The 17,877-nt window shown below is 35.7% G+C and overlaps 1 protein-coding gene across 13 annotated transcripts in view; it reads left to right on the forward strand.

The window, feature by feature from the left end:
• Positions 1 to 17,877, forward strand: part of FRYL (FRY like transcription coactivator) — a 176,570-nt gene that overhangs the window by 110,944 nt on the left and 47,749 nt on the right. For 12 of the 13 annotated variants that reach the window (XM_049797363.1, XM_049797357.1, XM_049797374.1 and 9 more), the window contains 14 exons: positions 181 to 305; positions 3,119 to 3,176; positions 4,752 to 4,843; positions 6,483 to 6,655; positions 7,124 to 7,284; positions 7,819 to 7,929; positions 8,854 to 9,008; positions 9,254 to 9,353; positions 10,322 to 10,490; positions 11,261 to 11,520; positions 12,430 to 12,570; positions 14,359 to 14,527; positions 15,858 to 15,942; positions 17,648 to 17,760. In XM_049797363.1, the coding sequence (XP_049653320.1) occupies positions 181 to 305; positions 3,119 to 3,176; positions 4,752 to 4,843; positions 6,483 to 6,655; positions 7,124 to 7,284; positions 7,819 to 7,929; positions 8,854 to 9,008; positions 9,254 to 9,353; positions 10,322 to 10,490; positions 11,261 to 11,520; positions 12,430 to 12,570; positions 14,359 to 14,527; positions 15,858 to 15,942; positions 17,648 to 17,760 (1,912 nt within the window). The remainder of the gene's footprint in view (positions 1 to 180; positions 306 to 3,118; positions 3,177 to 4,751; positions 4,844 to 6,482; positions 6,656 to 7,123; positions 7,285 to 7,818; positions 7,930 to 8,853; positions 9,009 to 9,253; positions 9,354 to 10,321; positions 10,491 to 11,260; positions 11,521 to 12,429; positions 12,571 to 14,358; positions 14,528 to 15,857; positions 15,943 to 17,647; positions 17,761 to 17,877) is intronic. The other variant, XM_049797349.1, reaches the window with a different exon arrangement.

A 17,877-nucleotide genomic window follows, 5' to 3' on the forward strand; every position in this document is an offset into this window, starting at 1 on the left:
TAATACTAGTTTACTATTTCAGAAAGTTTTTCCATGTCAAAGATCAAAAATTTCATTTTTAGCATTTTAAGTCACTGAGCAGTGTGAGAAGACTGTAAAATTACAGCAGATGTTTTAATGTTGCACCACCTGATTGTTTGGTAACTACTTCATTCTGGTTTACTCTGGTTTTCTTCTTAGATCATTGGCATTCCATCCCCTTCCTCCCTGTTTAAGCACATAGTTCCAATGATGCGCTCTGAGAGCATGGAAATTACAGAATCCCTTGTGCTGGGACTTGGCAGGACCAACCCGGGAGCTTTTAGGTAACTGTTGTCTTTCATCTGTTTTTTATGTTAATTGATTACAAAGCTGGGGAATCAGAGCTCAGAAAAAAAGGTTTGCTTTCTTTTTTTTTAAAGAATTTTTAAAAAGCTGTGAAAACTGATTACAGTTGTCTTTATCACACCACTAAATGTTAGAAAAGCTTTTCTGAGGTTGAAATAATTTTATGTAGAGGTCATGTCTGCATAAAGAAAAAGAAGTTAGTCGAAACAATAGACAGTTCCCTTTTATTGATATTAAAGGCAGCTCTTATATGAAATAACAGACTTTGTGGACTAATAACATTTGAAATGTTAATTATAATCATGTTTGTAAGAGTTACCAAACTCTCCTTATTGGTATTGCCAACAAATGTGTTTCTGAGCTCTGTGTGTGTAGGAGTTTAATGATAACGGTATTCTAAAAAGAGATTTTTGGATCAAGCTGAAAAAAATACCAGTTAGAACTGTTTTCTGACTAGTGCTGAAGCTTCTGAAATTTGTGGTGCATCCCTCTCACCGCTTTTCTTTTTTTTTTTCTGTAACTTCATGACTAACACATCTTTGTCATACATTGTACTGATGACAAGTCCATGTGGATTAATTTGGGCACCTGTAACTGTGATCTACTGTAGCAGAATTAAATCTGTGCCAAGCCACTTGTTCTGTCAACTTAATATCATAATTCATGTTCAACATATTTGGATTCAGCTCATAATCCAGAATTTCTGGTTACCCTATTGTGACAAGTCTTCATATAAATGTTGAGTTCAAAACAGTCTACCCAGCCATTGTGGTATTCCTACCTCAACTGAAATTCACTTTTCTTCAGATCCTAATGTACTGTATTGTCAATATGTATTACAAATCCACTGACATGAAAAGGAAGCTCTATGCCAGGAAGCCATGAGATTTAAAATGCATTTCTATGCAACTGTCCTCAACTGACAGCTCTGTCTTCATGGAGGATGGATGAAGAGGGAGAACATCTGAGGGGGAGAAAACTTCCTGGGATCAGCATCAGATGTTCCCTGACAGCAGGCAGCCTCTTATAATAGGGAGTTATGAAGTTGTATCAAGCTATCACAACCAACTCAGCTTCTGCAGAAGAAACCAGGGATCGCTAACACTCTAGGTTTTGAATGACTTGCTTCTTTTCTCCAATCACTTGTGTCCCACATTATGGTAGATGAGGAGCCAAAGATGTATTTTAAACCGTAATGCCAAGTCCTTAGTTATAGTATTCCGTTTTAATGCTTTGATAATCTTCTAATTTTATATCATATCTTACTTTGCTCTCCTACCAGTAAAGCAAGATTTTGTCCCATGACTCTGAAGATATACTGAACAGTTTAAATCATAATTGTGCTCTACAAGTCTAGAAAATGCTTTCAGAAAGGATTTCACCAGAAATCCTTGTTTTCTAAATTAGAAACAATTCATTCAGCAAACTTAAAAAAAAAATAAATCTGATTCTCATCAGTCTTCTGATTTCTTTATTCTGAATTTTGTTTTGTTTCTGATGACCAGCTTTTTTCCTCTGTCCAGTGTGCGTACTCACACCAGATGCTAACTGTAGCCCACCCTTCACCATTGCAGCTCTGCACTGATTTGTTGTTTTGGTTTTGTTTTTTTTAAGCACTGTTCCTCCCCACTTGGTATGTTTTACTCGAGAACTTTTTTCATTATGGATTATATGTATATGCAGTCCACTTAAACTTGCTAGAATATTCTTTTTCTCTTTTGTTTTCTGTTACTCATCACATGAACTTGTCTAGGTGTCTCTTGCTCTCCATGGGAAGCTGACCCTTTATTATGTTCTAGCACAAAAAAAGCCTCTTCCAAATTCTTGTCCGTGTTTTTTCTATGATTGAAGGAAAGTATAAAACAGTCCCTAACCATGCTTAAGTGTCTTGTAACTGAGTGCACTGCAGAAGTTTGTGTAGCTTTCTGATCACCTGGACTGTTTCTCTGAAGAAGAACCTTTGAATGATGTAGCAGAGGAGTCAGTCATTTACCATGAAAACTTGGAAGTGGTTTATGCTTTTGTATGTCTAAATTACAATAGCACCAGAAGTAGAAAAATGTGTCACACTCCAACAGATCTGAAGTGCAGGTGGTTGTTACTACGTTAACAAATATTAAAGTAAACCCAGTATGTTTCTACCTTAGTTTTTTGTCTGTGTCAATCCATACTACTGATCTCCTTCACCTTTCCCTGCCCCCTTTTTGGAGTCATAAGAGAATCTAAGTTTCGCAGAAGGAACTGAGTAGTAATGAAGTCTGTGGAGCTTCAGAATAACTGGGGAATGTTAACAACAGCATCAAAGCATGTTGCTTTTCAGTTTTCATAGAGCTAGTCTGACTTCTGTGAGTGTAGTGTTATTGACCTTAAAGAAATGATCTTTATTAACAACTAAATGCATCATGACAACTGAAAGAGCATTGTGTGATAAGCTGCCAACATCTTTTTTTCCCCTAGTAGTCTCTATTTGCACCATAAAGCTTTGATAAACTCTGAATATGAAAATAAATGAAAATCATCTGTGATAGAAATCTGCCATAATAATTGGTGAATGCAGATTTAATGGTAGTTGTTGAGACATCCGTTTGGTAGTCTGTCTTTAAATTAGGGAATTATCTTTCTGGGAAACATCTCTTAAATGCTGGTTTAGTTCAGAAAGCTGCAGGTGCAGAAGGAAAATCCGAGGATGTTTTAACTTACATTGTAACACTAGTTGCTGTGAAACACCTTTCAATTGAGATGTTAATTTAATGGTTGTTTTTATCCATTTAATTCTTTTATTTTAATTCAGGGAACTAATAGAAGAATTACATCCTATAATTAAGGAAGCACTTGAAAGAAGGCCAGAGGTAATTAGATATTTTCCACTCTATTCAGTACACAGTTTTAACTATCTTCTCACAAATGGTAGTAAAGAAATGTAGTTATGTTCTTCAATTCTGCACCTAAAAACTGTCAGTACACCAGATAAAAAGGTGAGATGTTACTTTTTTAAATGATTGTGAGGTGTTTACATTAGAAGAGCTTTGTGTTTGTTTTGAGCTCTGTATTATTGCTGTATCAAAGAGGTTTTGTTTAAAATAATGAAAAAATTACTGTAACCTTTTCCACATTCTTTATTTCCTTTTACCTAAGCATAGGTTTACACAGCTGTTACTTCATTATGTCATCAGTAACATGCCTACAATTAGTAGTACCTAAGACATAGAATTGAGTTTTACTGTCTACCAACTTTGTTGTGTTTTGATGTGGGGTTTTTTTAAATGAAAAAAGCTGTAAGCTCACCTGACTGCTCTGACTAAAAATTTGCTAATGGAGAGCATGTTTTACAGCAAGGTTTAGAAGCCTCAGTAGGTATTCATAGAAATAATAAACTCTGCAAACACAAACTCAGAGATGATAACTCAGTATTTTTTGTGGTAACAGTCATATTCTTATTTGTAATAAATTTGTAATTAAATACAGATGATGGAAAGGAACATCACTGCTGTTTCAAAATGTTACTGGGCTATAGTGTGTTTTGTCAGTCTTGCATGCAAATCATAGAATCGTTTGGGTTGGAAGGGACCTTTAAAGGTCATCTAGTCCAACCCCCCTGCAATGGGCAGGGACATCTTCAACCAACATCAGGTTGGTCAGAGCTCCATCCAACCTGACCTTGAATGTTTCCAGGGATGGGGCATCTACCACCTCTCTGGGCAACCTGTTCCAGTGTTTCACCACCCTCACCATAAAAAACTTCTTCCTTACATTTAGTCTAATCTACCCTCTTGTAGTTTAAAACCATTATCTCTTGTCCTATCGCAACAGGCCATCCTAAAAAGTTTGTCCTCATCTTTCTTGTAGGCCCCCTTCAGGTATGGGAAGGCTGCTATAAGGTCTTCCCCAGAGCCTTCTCTTCTGCAGGCTGAACAACCCCAACTCTCTCAGCCTTTCCTCACAGGAGAGGGGTTCCATCCCCCTGATCGTTTTTATGGCCCTCCTCTGGACCTGCTCCAATAGGTCCATGTCTTTCTTATACTGAGGACCCCAGAGCTGGATGCAGTACTCCAGGTGGGGTCTCACCTCTCTCGAAATATGTAGAATCACCTCCTCAAAATATGTAGAAAGATTGGCATTTGTACTTCATTGTTTTATATGTTGCACTTTGCAACAGGAGACTGATAAAAAAAACCATTATTTTGGTAATATGTGTAATAGCAAACCTAGTATATCTTGGAGTTGCTACAGGGAAAAATTTTGTTCATTGTCTGGTTTATTAAAATTGCTAGCAATTCTGGTAACTCCTCATCTTAAAAGGTTGGTACCCCTGGTAATTGATGCCAGTTGTAGTACAGATATAATAATGCTTTTATATGCCATGCTGGTTTTATACTTAGTTTTTCCTCTGCTTCATTTAATGTTGTGTTTCCTCTGTTGAATAGAACATGAAACGGCGCAGGCGTCGAGATATTTTACGAGTACAACTAGTACGAATATTTGAACTGTTGGCAGATGCTGGTGTCATTAGTCACAGGTAGGGGCAGCACTGATGATAAGATGTTTTTTATGCTTCTGAATTAAGTCATTAGTACTCTTAGGACCCAGTATAACAAGCATGCAAAATTCTTCAGTGAGTTTTAGTATACCACTAAATAAATAGTCATGGTTTTATAAAACTTGGAATTTTGCTGGCCTTCTAATCCCTCCCTCCCCCATGCTCTTTGTCACTGTGGTCTGTGTTTTATTTAAAATGCTATTCCCCCTATTTCCCAGAAAATTGCTTTGAACAGGCAGTGTGTCATGTTCCTTCTTGTCTGTGTGTGCTCAAACATCGCACCAGTTATGCAAATCAGAAAACGCAAGTTAAAACTATTCTGTAATCAGTCTGGAATTCTTCCTTACCTGGAGTCCTTATGCTAGTCAGCATGTCCTGTGCAGAGAAGGCTACTGCTGATTAATATTGGATCTTTTTCTTTCAGAGAGGCAGAATGTTAACTAGGTTGGGCTTTTTCCTCAGTTTACCCTACTTGTATAGGGACACTTTGAAAGAAGACTTAAAATTCTGGCATATGTTTTACAAGTCTCTTAGAAAATTTTTTTTCTATGCAGGTGGATTTGTATAAGAGGAAGTAAGCTAGGAAATGGTTAGGCTAGCTCCTCCCATTTTCTTAGACAATGATACTTAAACATTTATTTGTCAACCTTAGCAATATAATCATGTGAAGTTCTCAATCTTTAAGCAATCTACTACAGTATATTTCAGAATGTTGCCTCAGAAGCATTGCTAAAATGCTTTTCTTCCTTTTGGCATGCTTTTTCAGAGTACAGCCTTTAAAATCGTACTCTCCCTTCTTATCTTTCAAGGTACTCACTGGTGTTTAATTAGCATATGTAAAATGTCTCCTAACCACAGTCTGCACCCTGGAACTTTGTCAGCTTTTCTTTCTGAGGCCAGTCTGACTCTGTGGTAGAAGCTAGCAAGCAATTAAGGGCTACCATAAACCTCCTCATCTTGCTTTTGGTGTGCAAGGCATGCTTTTTGGTTGTCTTCAGTACAAATGTGGAAAGATGGTGGAGGGACCTGAGAGGAAAGGAATTGCCATTCTAACAATTGCTTTTCAAAGGAGGGCAGGTTTGAATCACATGTAGTCTTTAATCTCCTTAGTTTAATACAGATGTCTGGTCAGATGCTAAAGCAATGAAGATGAGAAATGAACATATAAAATGAATAAATTGCTTTCATCTGCTAATAGTCAATAGCATGTCATGAAGTACTGAACGTCTTGACTGACTCCCAAAAATCAGTATGTAATATAGAAATCTATAGTCAAGTAGTAGTAATTATTTTTTCTGGTTTACAAATAGCATGGGCCGGGGGGAGGTGTTGGTTGGCTGAGGGGTTTTATTATTTTTTTTAACATTTATCCCCAATATAAGAACTAATTCTGTGGAAGGATGAGTGACTTCTGATAGTGGTTATTAGTTTGCTTTCACTGGAGCTTTTTATTTAACACTGAAATAGAAGCTGGGTGAAGAAACGAGTTTGAATTAAATATTTGCAGTGTTGAGGTTGTAGGGCTTTTTAAGGAGAAAAAAATAAGGATTGTTTTCAAAAATCATTGTATGTATTTGTCATACTATTTGATTTTTTTTTTTTTAATTTTATTTTTAAGTGCAAGTGGTGGCCTTGATAATGAAACACATTCCCTCAACAACACTTTACTTGAGTATGTCGATCTAACAAGACAACTCCTAGAAGCAGAAAATGAAAAGGATTCTGATACATTGAAAGATATCCGATGCCATTTTAGTGCCTTAGTGGCAAATATAATTCAAAATGTTCCAGGTATGTAAAAATGCTTTAATAACTTCTGATGACTGTATTTAATATGCAGTACATTTAAAGAAACAAAACCAACCAAACAAAAACTAAACTAAAATCCACTTTCTAGTTTCAGAATACTTTCATAAAAATAATTCATGCCATCAGTTTTGAATAGAAATTTAGCAGCATGAGTTTTTAAGAGAGATTTTTGGTACTGTTTGGAACCATGTAAGTAATTTTCTGATTTAGCAAAAGTTTTGGTTTGCAGTGCATTTAAATTCTCTGGACTAATAAATAGTTTATTCTTGTACACTAGTGGCATTAAACAGGACAATAGTAAACATACATCCAGCTGTTATGATGTTGAAATCATGTGTCTTTACATTGATTTTTCTTTCTATATTCATTCTTTGGGTCTGTTTCTGTTTTATGTACTTTATTTTAAAGAATGACAAGAGGAGTGTGTCTGACCATGTGCTTTTCTTACAGTACACCAGAGAAGAAGTGTCTTTCCACAGCAGAGTCTACGCCACAGTCTATTTATGTTGTTCAGTCATTGGGCAGGTCCTTTTAGTATCATGTTTACTCCCCTGGACAGATACAGTGATAGGAACATGCGAATAAACAGACACCAATACTGTGCATTAAAGGTATTTTAGCACTTTCTGAATTTTGGAAACAGATTGTTATGTTAACTTTTCTAATGCAAATTTAACATTTGGGTTTTTTGGATGTGGTTTTCACATCCTTGTTGCCATTCATGACTTAGGTTTTTTTCTCTTCTGCCTGCATGTGTATTTATGACAGTTTGGCTTTTCCTATACTGTAAACTATTGCACTTGCTATAGGAATTTCTTAAAATGATTACTAAATGTTCACTTCAGTGACTGTGGTCTTCAGTTGCCTGAGGAGAAAGGCTTTTATGTAAAAGTAAATTAACAAACTGACCTATTAACTCTTAACATATGTCAGCATTTCAGTATTGACAGTTCCTTGTACTTGGGAGCTGAGAAAAATAGGATTTGATAATTTCTTGACTAAGATGTTAAACAGTTTTTTATTAGCCTTGGTCTTCCTCCCTTGACTGAATAGAAGTTAGTTTTCTGATATTTTAATGAACTTGGTAAAAGCACTTGCTGTATCTGAGTTACTAAGATGCAGTGTTTTTCAATTACTTTCTAAAGGCTATGTCTGCTGTACTGTGTTGTGGGCCTGTTGCAGATAACGTCGGGCTCTCATCTGATGGCTACTTATACAAATGGCTGGATAATATTTTGGATTCACAAGATAAAAAGGTAATACAGGCAATGTCAATGTTGGTTTGCAACTATCAGTGCCTTCAACATATGCTTTAATGAGTTTTGCAGTCAGATTGGCCTAAATGCTTTAGAACAGCGTAAAGCTGTTTTAGTAATGCATATTTTTGCACTGTCTTTAATGTGTATATTCACCCTGTAGAGGAAGGCAGTCCCTAATCACAGTGTAAGAACAGACAAAACAGAATGGCAGAGGATGGGCAAAGAGTGAAACATTGTATATTATTTATAAACTAATCTGCGACTAAGTTGTAGTAATGAGCAGATCTTTTAGAAATTTAAAGGAGATAAGATTTTGAATGTGAACTCTTGTGAGACTGTAGAGTCCATTGGGGATCCTGCAGAGAAGACCAAGCTTTACATCTAAACAGTAAGGCAAGCTTTAGATTTAAAATATAGGGTCTCTGTTGCACTAATACTATGACTACATAAAAACGCAGCTCCAGTGGGCTGCTTTGATTCAAGAGAATATGCAAGTCTCAACATAGATCTATCCCTTGTGTCCTGCATATGTTTAAGTATTTTCTGTACCTGATGCTTTCAGGTCAGTGTTCAGGTTGTAGTAAGACAAGTGAAAATAGTAAATAGCTCAAGGTAGCCTTGGAACTGAGGGAAAAAAAAAGTCAGTAGAACTATCTAGTTATTTGCTTCAATAATTTATAATTATGCAAGCTGAACATTAAACAGTTTGATAGAATTACCTATTATTATTTTAAGCTGTGGTCTCATTGTTTTTAGGTGGAACAAATTTTGTGTATTGCAGTTGTTTTGGGGTTTTGTTTTCTGTTTTTTGTTTTTTTTTTTTTTTAATTAAATATCTATTTCTCTATTTTATTCCATTTTTGTAAGGTGGTCTTTTCTTCTATATTTATAAATATATATTGGTTCTTTTCTGGAATACAGGTTCACCAGCTAGGCTGTGAGGCAGTCATGCTGCTCTTGGAACTCAACCCTGACCAGAGTAACCTCATGTACTGGGCCGTAGACCGGTGTTACACAGGGTCCAAGCGGGTAGCAGCTGGCTGTTTTAAAGCCATAGCCAGCGTGTTCCAAAACAGGTACTACAATATTTTTTCAAAACTTTGAACTTTCATTTTCAAAGTGTGCTTTCATGTAGAACTGGGTTTTTTCCTCCCTCAAAGGGAAAAGATCACCCCTGGTTGTGTGTATGTGTTACTAGAGAAACTTTTCAAAATATTATGTTATCCCATACGATATTTCCTGTAAATTAAATTTTAATAAATTCAAATTTTAAAAAACAAAATGTAATTTTACTTATTTCACACTTGCAATTTTTTCCTAGGGATTACCAGTGTGATACAGTGACCCTCCTGAATCTGATACTATTTAAAGCAGCTGATTCTACTAGGGCTATCTATGAAGTTGCTATGCAACTATTACAGGTTTGTAAGCTAATTCTGATTATTTTTTTTCCTTTAAAACAAGAATTGTCCTGTGCATTTAAAAAGAAAAAGTGTTGTCCCTTTAGTAATGAAATACAATGTATATATTTTTTTTCTTCTCTATTTTAGTTCATAGTTAGGCCAGATCGTTACCTGGTACAAATAGGCTTCAGTGGCAGCATGTCATGTTTTCATGAACTAAGCCCAAAACTTCTATTTTCATAATATCTGCTTTTTCAAGAGACAAAATGTAAATCAAGATTCTTCTGGTTTGGCCCTGAAACAGAGTGGTATATAGCTCCATTTGTCCAAGAACACCTCAGAGAGAAGTATATTGCTTTCTGTCCATTTACTCTGCTGGGGTAGCAGTCAATTTTCTGATTTTTACATTAATACCAAACATTTTTTCATCTATCTGTGTGGAGAGATATTGAAAATCTTGTTAGCCATTTAATTTACTTTTGTATATTCCTTTCTGAGGTCATTTGCGGGTAAGCTTAATCTTACCAGCAGCATTACTGTTTAAAAATAAATAAATAAAATCTGTGCTGCTTGTGGCTCAGACCACAAGTCTTGGGGTTTTTTTCAAAGGTTTTTGTTGTCAGCTAAATTCAACAGTAAAGTCCCCACTGAAGTCACACCTCTGTTGATATATCAGCACTCACACCACCCTCCCTTTCAACCCCATCGTTCTTCTCAAGTGAACACCACTGCTTAAGATCAGCCAAAACTGACTTTTGAAGTATCGGACTGCTTTAGCCTCCTTCTGCATCTTTGCCACATCAAAGATTACGTTGCTCCTATCAATGTCTCATAGATGAGCAGAAATTGATATTGTTTGGAAATATATCTGCACACATAGGAAATATTAAATGAGAGTAGATACATGAATTGAGAAGGTGATTTTATATAAAGATTTCCATCGTGGCTCTATGCTTATCTTCACATTCTGAATGTTACTGTTGTAGATCTTGGAACCAAAGATGTTCCGTTATGCTCACAAACTGGAAGTTCAGCGGACAGATGGGGTTTTGGGTCAGCCTTCTCCTTTACCACATCTGTATTCTGTGTCGTATTATCAACTGTCAGAAGAATTAGCAAGGACTTATCCTGAACTAACACTTGCTATCTTCTCAGGTATGGTTTTAAAACAAAACAGAAAACTTCAGTGGGTCGAAAGCATTGTACAAAATGTGTAATCCTTATTTTTCAATAATTAATTTATATGTAATTCAGTAAAAGCAGGACAACAGACAACAAGGTAACATCATAATGAATGGAGAAAATGGAATTTACTGAGTTACAATTTCTGTTTACTTGTATTTGAAATATATTCAAGAGGAAACAACATGAATCAAAGATACTTTTACTGACTTTCTAATAGCCATAAAAAAATCACATTAGAGAAATAATTTGCAACTGTTTTTAAAAATTATTCTTCTATTCTTCCTAGTGTTTTCTTGTTTACTGTAGATTGCTTTAAAATATTGTTCCATAGCATTTTTAAACAATTACAGGGTAATAACCTCTCACATCAGTTAAAAAGCTACTAGGACTAATATGCGGAAGAAAAAAATTTAAGTGCTTTTTGGCTAAAGCTGGTACATTTTTATATAATCTGGGTTTTCAGTTCCCTTTGCCGATTAGAGGAATATATGTGTTTGCATATGCTAATATGCTTTCTTCAACATACTGTTTGTCAGCAGTGTCTTCAATTAGCTCTACTGAAGACTGCAGACTTTTTCATTATGAAATGGCGCTAGTCAGCTAATCAAAAATATTACGCCTATATCAGCATTACTTTATATCAGTATGGTCTACTGGGCTCATGATTGTTGTCATTATTACCAAAACAGTTCTCATTATTGATTTGCAATTCATGCGTGTACCTAATTTTTGAATGACAGAAGTAAGTCAGAGAATCCAAACGGCTCACCCAGCTGGGAGACAGGTGATGCTGCATTATCTGCTCCCATGGATGAACAATATTGAGCTGGTAGACTTGAAACCTTTGCCAACCATTCGTCGGCAAGATGAAGATGAAGAAGATTCTTTGAAAGACAGAGAAATAATGGTGAACAGTAGACGATGGCTACGAGGAGAAGGCTGGGGATCACCACAGGCTACAGCTATGGTTCTGAACAATCTGATGTACATGACAGCAAAGGTAAAACTAATTAAGTGTTTTGTCTTGTTCCAGTGGATTGTTGTGTTCAGGGTGTGAGAAATTCCTGTTCAGAGATACTGTTACAAAACTTTCAAGAGATGTTGTTCATATTTGTTGAGTTGCTTATGTATACCCAAGCTATACCATATAGTTGTGAGGTATTATGATAAATACTTAATATGAAATACAAATGATACAGTAATTGTGATATAGTAACCGTATATAACTGTTGTTTTGCAATATAGATGTCTAGCTGGGTAGATAATACCAAGTCGCCTGTATACCTATGATCTCAGAGTGGAGTTTTGGAACCAATCTTGTTGCCAGAGGCTGGCAGACCCTCCTCCTTCCTGTGATAGCTACTTCCAGCGGAGAAAAAGTATTGGTCAAATGCAGTGCTCCTGCCAGTTCTTGATATCTTTGAATCCTACTGATGAGAGATCATGTTTTAAGCTACAAATTAAAAACTCTTTGCAGCCTGTGATCCGTGGAATTTTATTCAGGATTGTCAGCAACTGGGAGAATGGGTCTCTGCTAAATTTAGATAGCTTTTTTTATTTATACATAAATAAACATATAAAAATAGAAATAAATCTACATATAGATAAATATGTGTATACTTATATATATGAGGTTATATTGTATATAAATAAAATATATATGTGCAAATATGTTTAGATATATTTTTATATATTTATAGCTATAAAAGAAAATAGTTATTTCCAGAATGTGTTTCTAAAAATGAATATATGTGAAAGCTTCATTCTGGAATGTTGAAGTGGCAACAGCTTCTTACAGGATTTATGTCTCCTTTTTCTAGAGCCTGTCCTACTTGGTCAATACAGATCACTTTCAAATACAATCTTTTCTACTGGAGTTTTCAGGAGAGATATTTATTTTGTTTTCTAGTATGGTGATGAAGTGGCTTGGTCAGAGATAGAAAATGTCTGGACTACTTTGGCAGACAGCTGGCCAAAGAATCTGAAAATAATTTTGCACTTCTTGATCAGTATCTGTGGAGTGAACAGTGAACCCAGCCTTTTGCCTTATGTGAGTATGTGGTATGTCTCTCCTTAGCGCTATTGATATTCTAAAAACTAGTTGTGTGTCTAGCAGCAAAGATGACCAAACAAAAAATGTGAGGTTGGATTTCTAGTATCAATCTAGCCCCATATTTTGTGACCAATAAATACTATGAACAAAGCAAATTCAGTTCTTTTGTTTGAGTTACTTTGGACATCTGTGTTGAAATTTCAGTATCGGTTTCAGTTAAACCCAGCATTCATGGAATGGGTTTGAGAAAGGAAATAAACCAGAAGGGATATCACACCTTAAAGATAGCTGAGGCTTTCTGAAGGCAACTCACTGAATATTGGAATTTACTCAGGGTGATAAGTCTGAAACAGTCCGCTATCTGTTTCATCAGTTATGAGTTGTCAAAATTCAGGATATACTAGGTGGGCCATAGACCTTATTTAGTGAGTAAATCATAAAAAATGGAAAAGACTTATTAAAATATCCACATCTGTCTTAGCATTTTTTTGTTCCTTTATCATAAAAAGGAAACTTAAGAGTTTGATGCTAAATTTAGATTAATTTTATTAGGAGTATATACTGAACAACTCCTTTCTATCATAAAATGCAAATCTACTGCAGCAGTTGGTTTCTGTTCGTTAGGAAGAATTAAGATAGTTCCGTAAGTAATATTTTCATTAGAAAATTATAGGTTTTGCTAATAGTAGGAAAAAAATGGATATGAAGTAAACAATCAGGACCTATAATATTAAGTTCTTACTCAGGACAGCTTAAGTTCTTCATTGATTGGCAGTCATTTTCATTGCAAATCAGGAAATCTAGTTTAATGTTGTAGCCCAAAATCTTTGCGTGTAGGGTTTGAACAAGGTGACAAAGTAATTGCACAAATCAAATGCCCTAGATCATTTGCTTACTGTACATCTTTGAGTTCTCTCTAAAGGATGGAAATAAATCACTGAGCAGTAGTGACTCAAGAAAATGTCAGAAAAAAAAATGAACTTACTGATGTCTACAGTAATCACTGACTAGCACCCATCTGCTGCTGCTTAGCAGTGACCAGGATTATTTTGCTGAAGTAAGACGTAGTGGAGAATTCTTAATTACTATATGCTTAATAAAATATTGCTATGGTTAGATGTTTGTTCTTATCAGAGTATATAAAGGCGTCGAGCAGTTTGGGAATTAAATGGTTTTTTCCTATGCTATAATTTAGGATAGTCCTAAAAAGCAGACAGATAATATAGTAAAATAAAGCACCTGTCACACCATGTAGGGACAGTGTGATTATTCTCACATGACCAAGTATTAAAACACACACACACACACAACCCCCAAGCCCCCCTCAAAACTAATTTTATTTTTTGTCAAAGCATATGTGAGAGCACTGCAGAATAGCATGAAGAAAAATCTGATACCTGCTGGAAAAGAACAGAACACAACTATGAAGTATTGAAAAGAAATTATATCAGAATACATTTGCTCCATTGTTGATCTCGGGTGTTGCTAAAACCTTAGTAAGAAAATTGTTTACTTCTTAAATAACTGTCATTGAACTCAGAAGACTTACTTTCTTACTCTTACGTTTCTGATGCTTGCTGCTCTTGAAAGCAATGAAAGCGTTTTTTTGTTTGCCTTTAGAACTAGAGTAAGGATCCTCACTTGCAGTGCAGGTAGATACTGATTGTAACAAATTGCTGTATTCAAATATCTTATTTTCCTTTTTTTTTTAAATCAAGTCACTGCAATAAGAATTTTATTTATGTACATACTATTTTACATACATATACTTTTTTTTGATGGCAGGTAAAGAAAGTTATCGTTTATTTGGGTAGAGATAAAACAATGCAACTACTAGAAGAGCTGGTGAGTGAACTTCAGCTTACAGATCCTGTCAGTTCAGGAGTCACCCATATGGATAATCCACCATATTACCGCATTACTTCGAGTTACAAAATCCCCTCTGTCACTTCAGGTGAGAATTTCTTAACTTAAACTTTTATTATTGTCAATGATAACTATACTATTATAAATTATAATATTGGAGTTCATGTGTAAATATTCAGTTGGAGTACAATGTTCTGTTTCTAAAAATAAATCAAGGTACAAAGTTTGCTTTACAAGACCTGCAGTTTTTTGGTGCACCCAGAGTTCTTACTAAAGAACATCAGATAGGTTCAGAAGGAACAGGTTTGTATTAATATATGTGTTAGACTTTGTCCATGTTCAGATCTTACACTGTTTACCCTCACTACATAACTTTTAAGTCAATTCAGTCAAACAACTGGGAAAATCTATCTAATTTTAAATCCATGTAAGTTGTTATATTTCAAGTTCTGTTATAGACACAGGCTGTATCTGTAGGAATTTATTCAAGAGGATTTAAGTACACTTACTTAGAAGAATTTATTTAGAAATAATTAACAATTAACAATAGATCAATCATCAAAAAAAAACCCACTGAAAATACAGAAAGTGTCTACCTCATGCTTCAATCCAAGAACATGCTGAAAAATGTGGGGAAAAGCTATCTGGTTTTGGTGAAGCATCTTTCAAAGTAAGCCACAAAAGACATGGATCGTAGGGTATCTAAGCAAGGACTTAGCTTTTGCGCTGCAAAGCAGTCAATGTTACGAAGCAGCCTGGACCTATCACATAGGGACTATCTGGATCACAAGGTGGGTGCATTGGCACTTGTTCATGAAAGTGTTTAAAAAGTATGAAAAAAAAATTATGGGGCTCTTGCACTTAAGTGTAATTGAGAGTAGCAAAATTTGCAGGGAGGGTGCTGAAGTATTTCTGACTGTGGTAAGCTATTCAGTGTGATGCTTGCAAGTTTCTCTTAAAAAGAAATTGATAGAAGCTTCACTGCAGGCTGTTAGGTTTTAATCCCTAATCTGTTTGTGGTTTGAATTAACTGCATACCAAAGTCCAACTACATTTTATGGATTACTATAAGGTATAGCATACAGGAAAGAAAGAAATGGGTCTCTTGATCGTGCTTCAAAAACAAGCCTTTCTGCTTAATTTACATTGAAGACTCAGAGATTCCTGGAATGGATTCTTCTGATTTTTTCCAGTTAGTGAAATTATGGTAGCAGCTGAGAATCTTTTAGTCTGAACAACAATTTTTTTCTTGGATGTGAAAGTAATTTCTGTGGCTCAGTTTGTATTTGTGCCAGCTGCTGTAGTGTAAACCTGGTTAGGGCTCTTGGCATGGACAAGTAATTAAGGGTCATCATGTAGTGCTTAAGACTGCTTTTCTTTTCTGTTGACCAATCCTTTTCTTTATCCATAATTCACAGGTACCACTTCTAGTAGCAATACAATGGTAGCTCCCACAGATGGCAACCTTGACAGTAAACATGTAAAAGACAATAGTGAAGAGAAGTAAGTATCCCCTCAAAAAACAGTTATAGTTGAATTACAGGAATTCCTGCTAGGTACTATAAATGTGTGCATCTCAATGGCTCTAGGTATGTCTACATTGCAGGAAACACCTGACTGTAAGTTTTGTAAGTTTTAAGCAACAGAACTGGAATACTATTTGGGATTAACAGTAGCAGCCTCAATTGTAATTCGAACTTGAAAAGCTGTAGAGGAAACTGAATAAATAAAGGGACTAATCCAGGTCAGGCTTTGTATTGCTATAGCTATGTTGTTATTGATGACTAAATTAGCTACTATTACACCGAACTGTATATGTTTACGTAAGAGAAATTATACTGCAGATACATCAAGGGCAAATGTTATTCGTTTAGTAATGTAGTCAATTCACCAATTGGTTTCCTAGCTCGCTAGAAATCAACAGTGCCCCTCTGTTGAAAGCTAGTTTCTTCTCCCATTTAGGGTATTTGGATACCTGGTATCTGTGGCAAGATCCCTTCCAGCTAGCTTTAAAACAGATACCTCCCTCCTTAATTTTTGAGCTTCTTAAGAACAATCCTTTGGAGAAATTTGCCAGACAGTGGTACCAGTGTGAGGGTGGTGGAAAGCAAACAGCTGACATCAACTTAGTCAGGGTGTGGACTCGGAGCTCAGCAGTAGCTGACTGTGGGCATGCTCTCATTTTGTGTTAAATATGAGATAGCTAATCTCAATGTGAAAAGGGAAGAGGGATTCTATGAATAGCATGAGAAAAAGTGTGCACAAAAAAAAGTGCACACGTGCTGTTATGGTAGAGTAGCTACTATGCAGTAAATTCACAAACCAGTTTATTTTGTGATGACTTGGTTGAAAGCAGTAGTAATTCTATGTCCAACATAATTTCCCAGCTGGACACCTTTTTCCTTCCCTAGGATAATTATGTCAATATAGTTAGATTAGTAAATATATTGATAGAGACAACACAATACTTCAATGAAATGGGGGGGGGGGGCGGGGGCTGTGTGACAATAAATCACAGAAGACTGTGGAATCTGAGGTGTCGTTCAGAATTCAGCCTAGCAAGGCACAGACAAGTATTTGGCTGCTATGGGGGCTGGAGCTGAAGGAACTTGTAAAGTAATGAAGGCAGTTTTGAAAGTCTCTGTGAGTTTTGGCACATGCTGTAGGGTTGTCTTAACACCACCCCAGGGTATATGCTTTTTGATAAGATATACCACGTATGTCTTGGACTTGCCAGGAGGAGAGAGTGTTAGCAAATTATGTAGAAACGGCTTGGAAATTATGCTTTTGGCACTCCCATTTCTCCGATTTCTTTATAGTTTATCAGATTAGTGAGGTGGGATCTTGGACTGTGTGTGTATATATATGTCTGTGCCAGATCAAATAGGGTTTTCATTATTTTGCTCAAGAGTGAGAATAACTTACTTAATGTATAATGGTAACAAATATTTTAATGTACTTAAATAAAATGATCTAACAGAAATATAATTTATAGTGGATTATCTCCTTAAATCCCCCTTACCTAGCATTGCTACAAGAGGTATGTCTTATACAGCTGAGAAGCTTTGGCGTCATATTGATTGTCCTTGTAAGATGAAATATTTTTGCATAACGCCTAGTTTTGCTGCAATACAGTTTTACGGAGAGACGCTGATTAATTTTTGTCACAGAATGTCAGTTACTAGTGCTGCTTTATTTGTTCCTACAGTTATGTACATCTAGACATCTACAGTGGGTTGAACAGTAACTTAAACCGCCAGCACCACAGACTAGAATCTCGCTACAGCAGCAGCTCTGGAGGATCATATGAAGAGGAAAAAAGTAATATTTTTATTTAATAATATTCCTATGGATAGAAACCAAAATTTCACAAGTTTTGCTGAAGGTTCTGGAATGTGAGGAAATAGGCATTATCAGTGTTTTTTGCATGAACTCATT

The sequence above is a fragment of the Accipiter gentilis genome, chromosome 3, assembly GCF_929443795.1.
Source record: "Accipiter gentilis chromosome 3, bAccGen1.1, whole genome shotgun sequence".
NCBI classification, from domain to species: Eukaryota; Metazoa; Chordata; class Aves; order Accipitriformes; family Accipitridae; genus Astur; species Astur gentilis.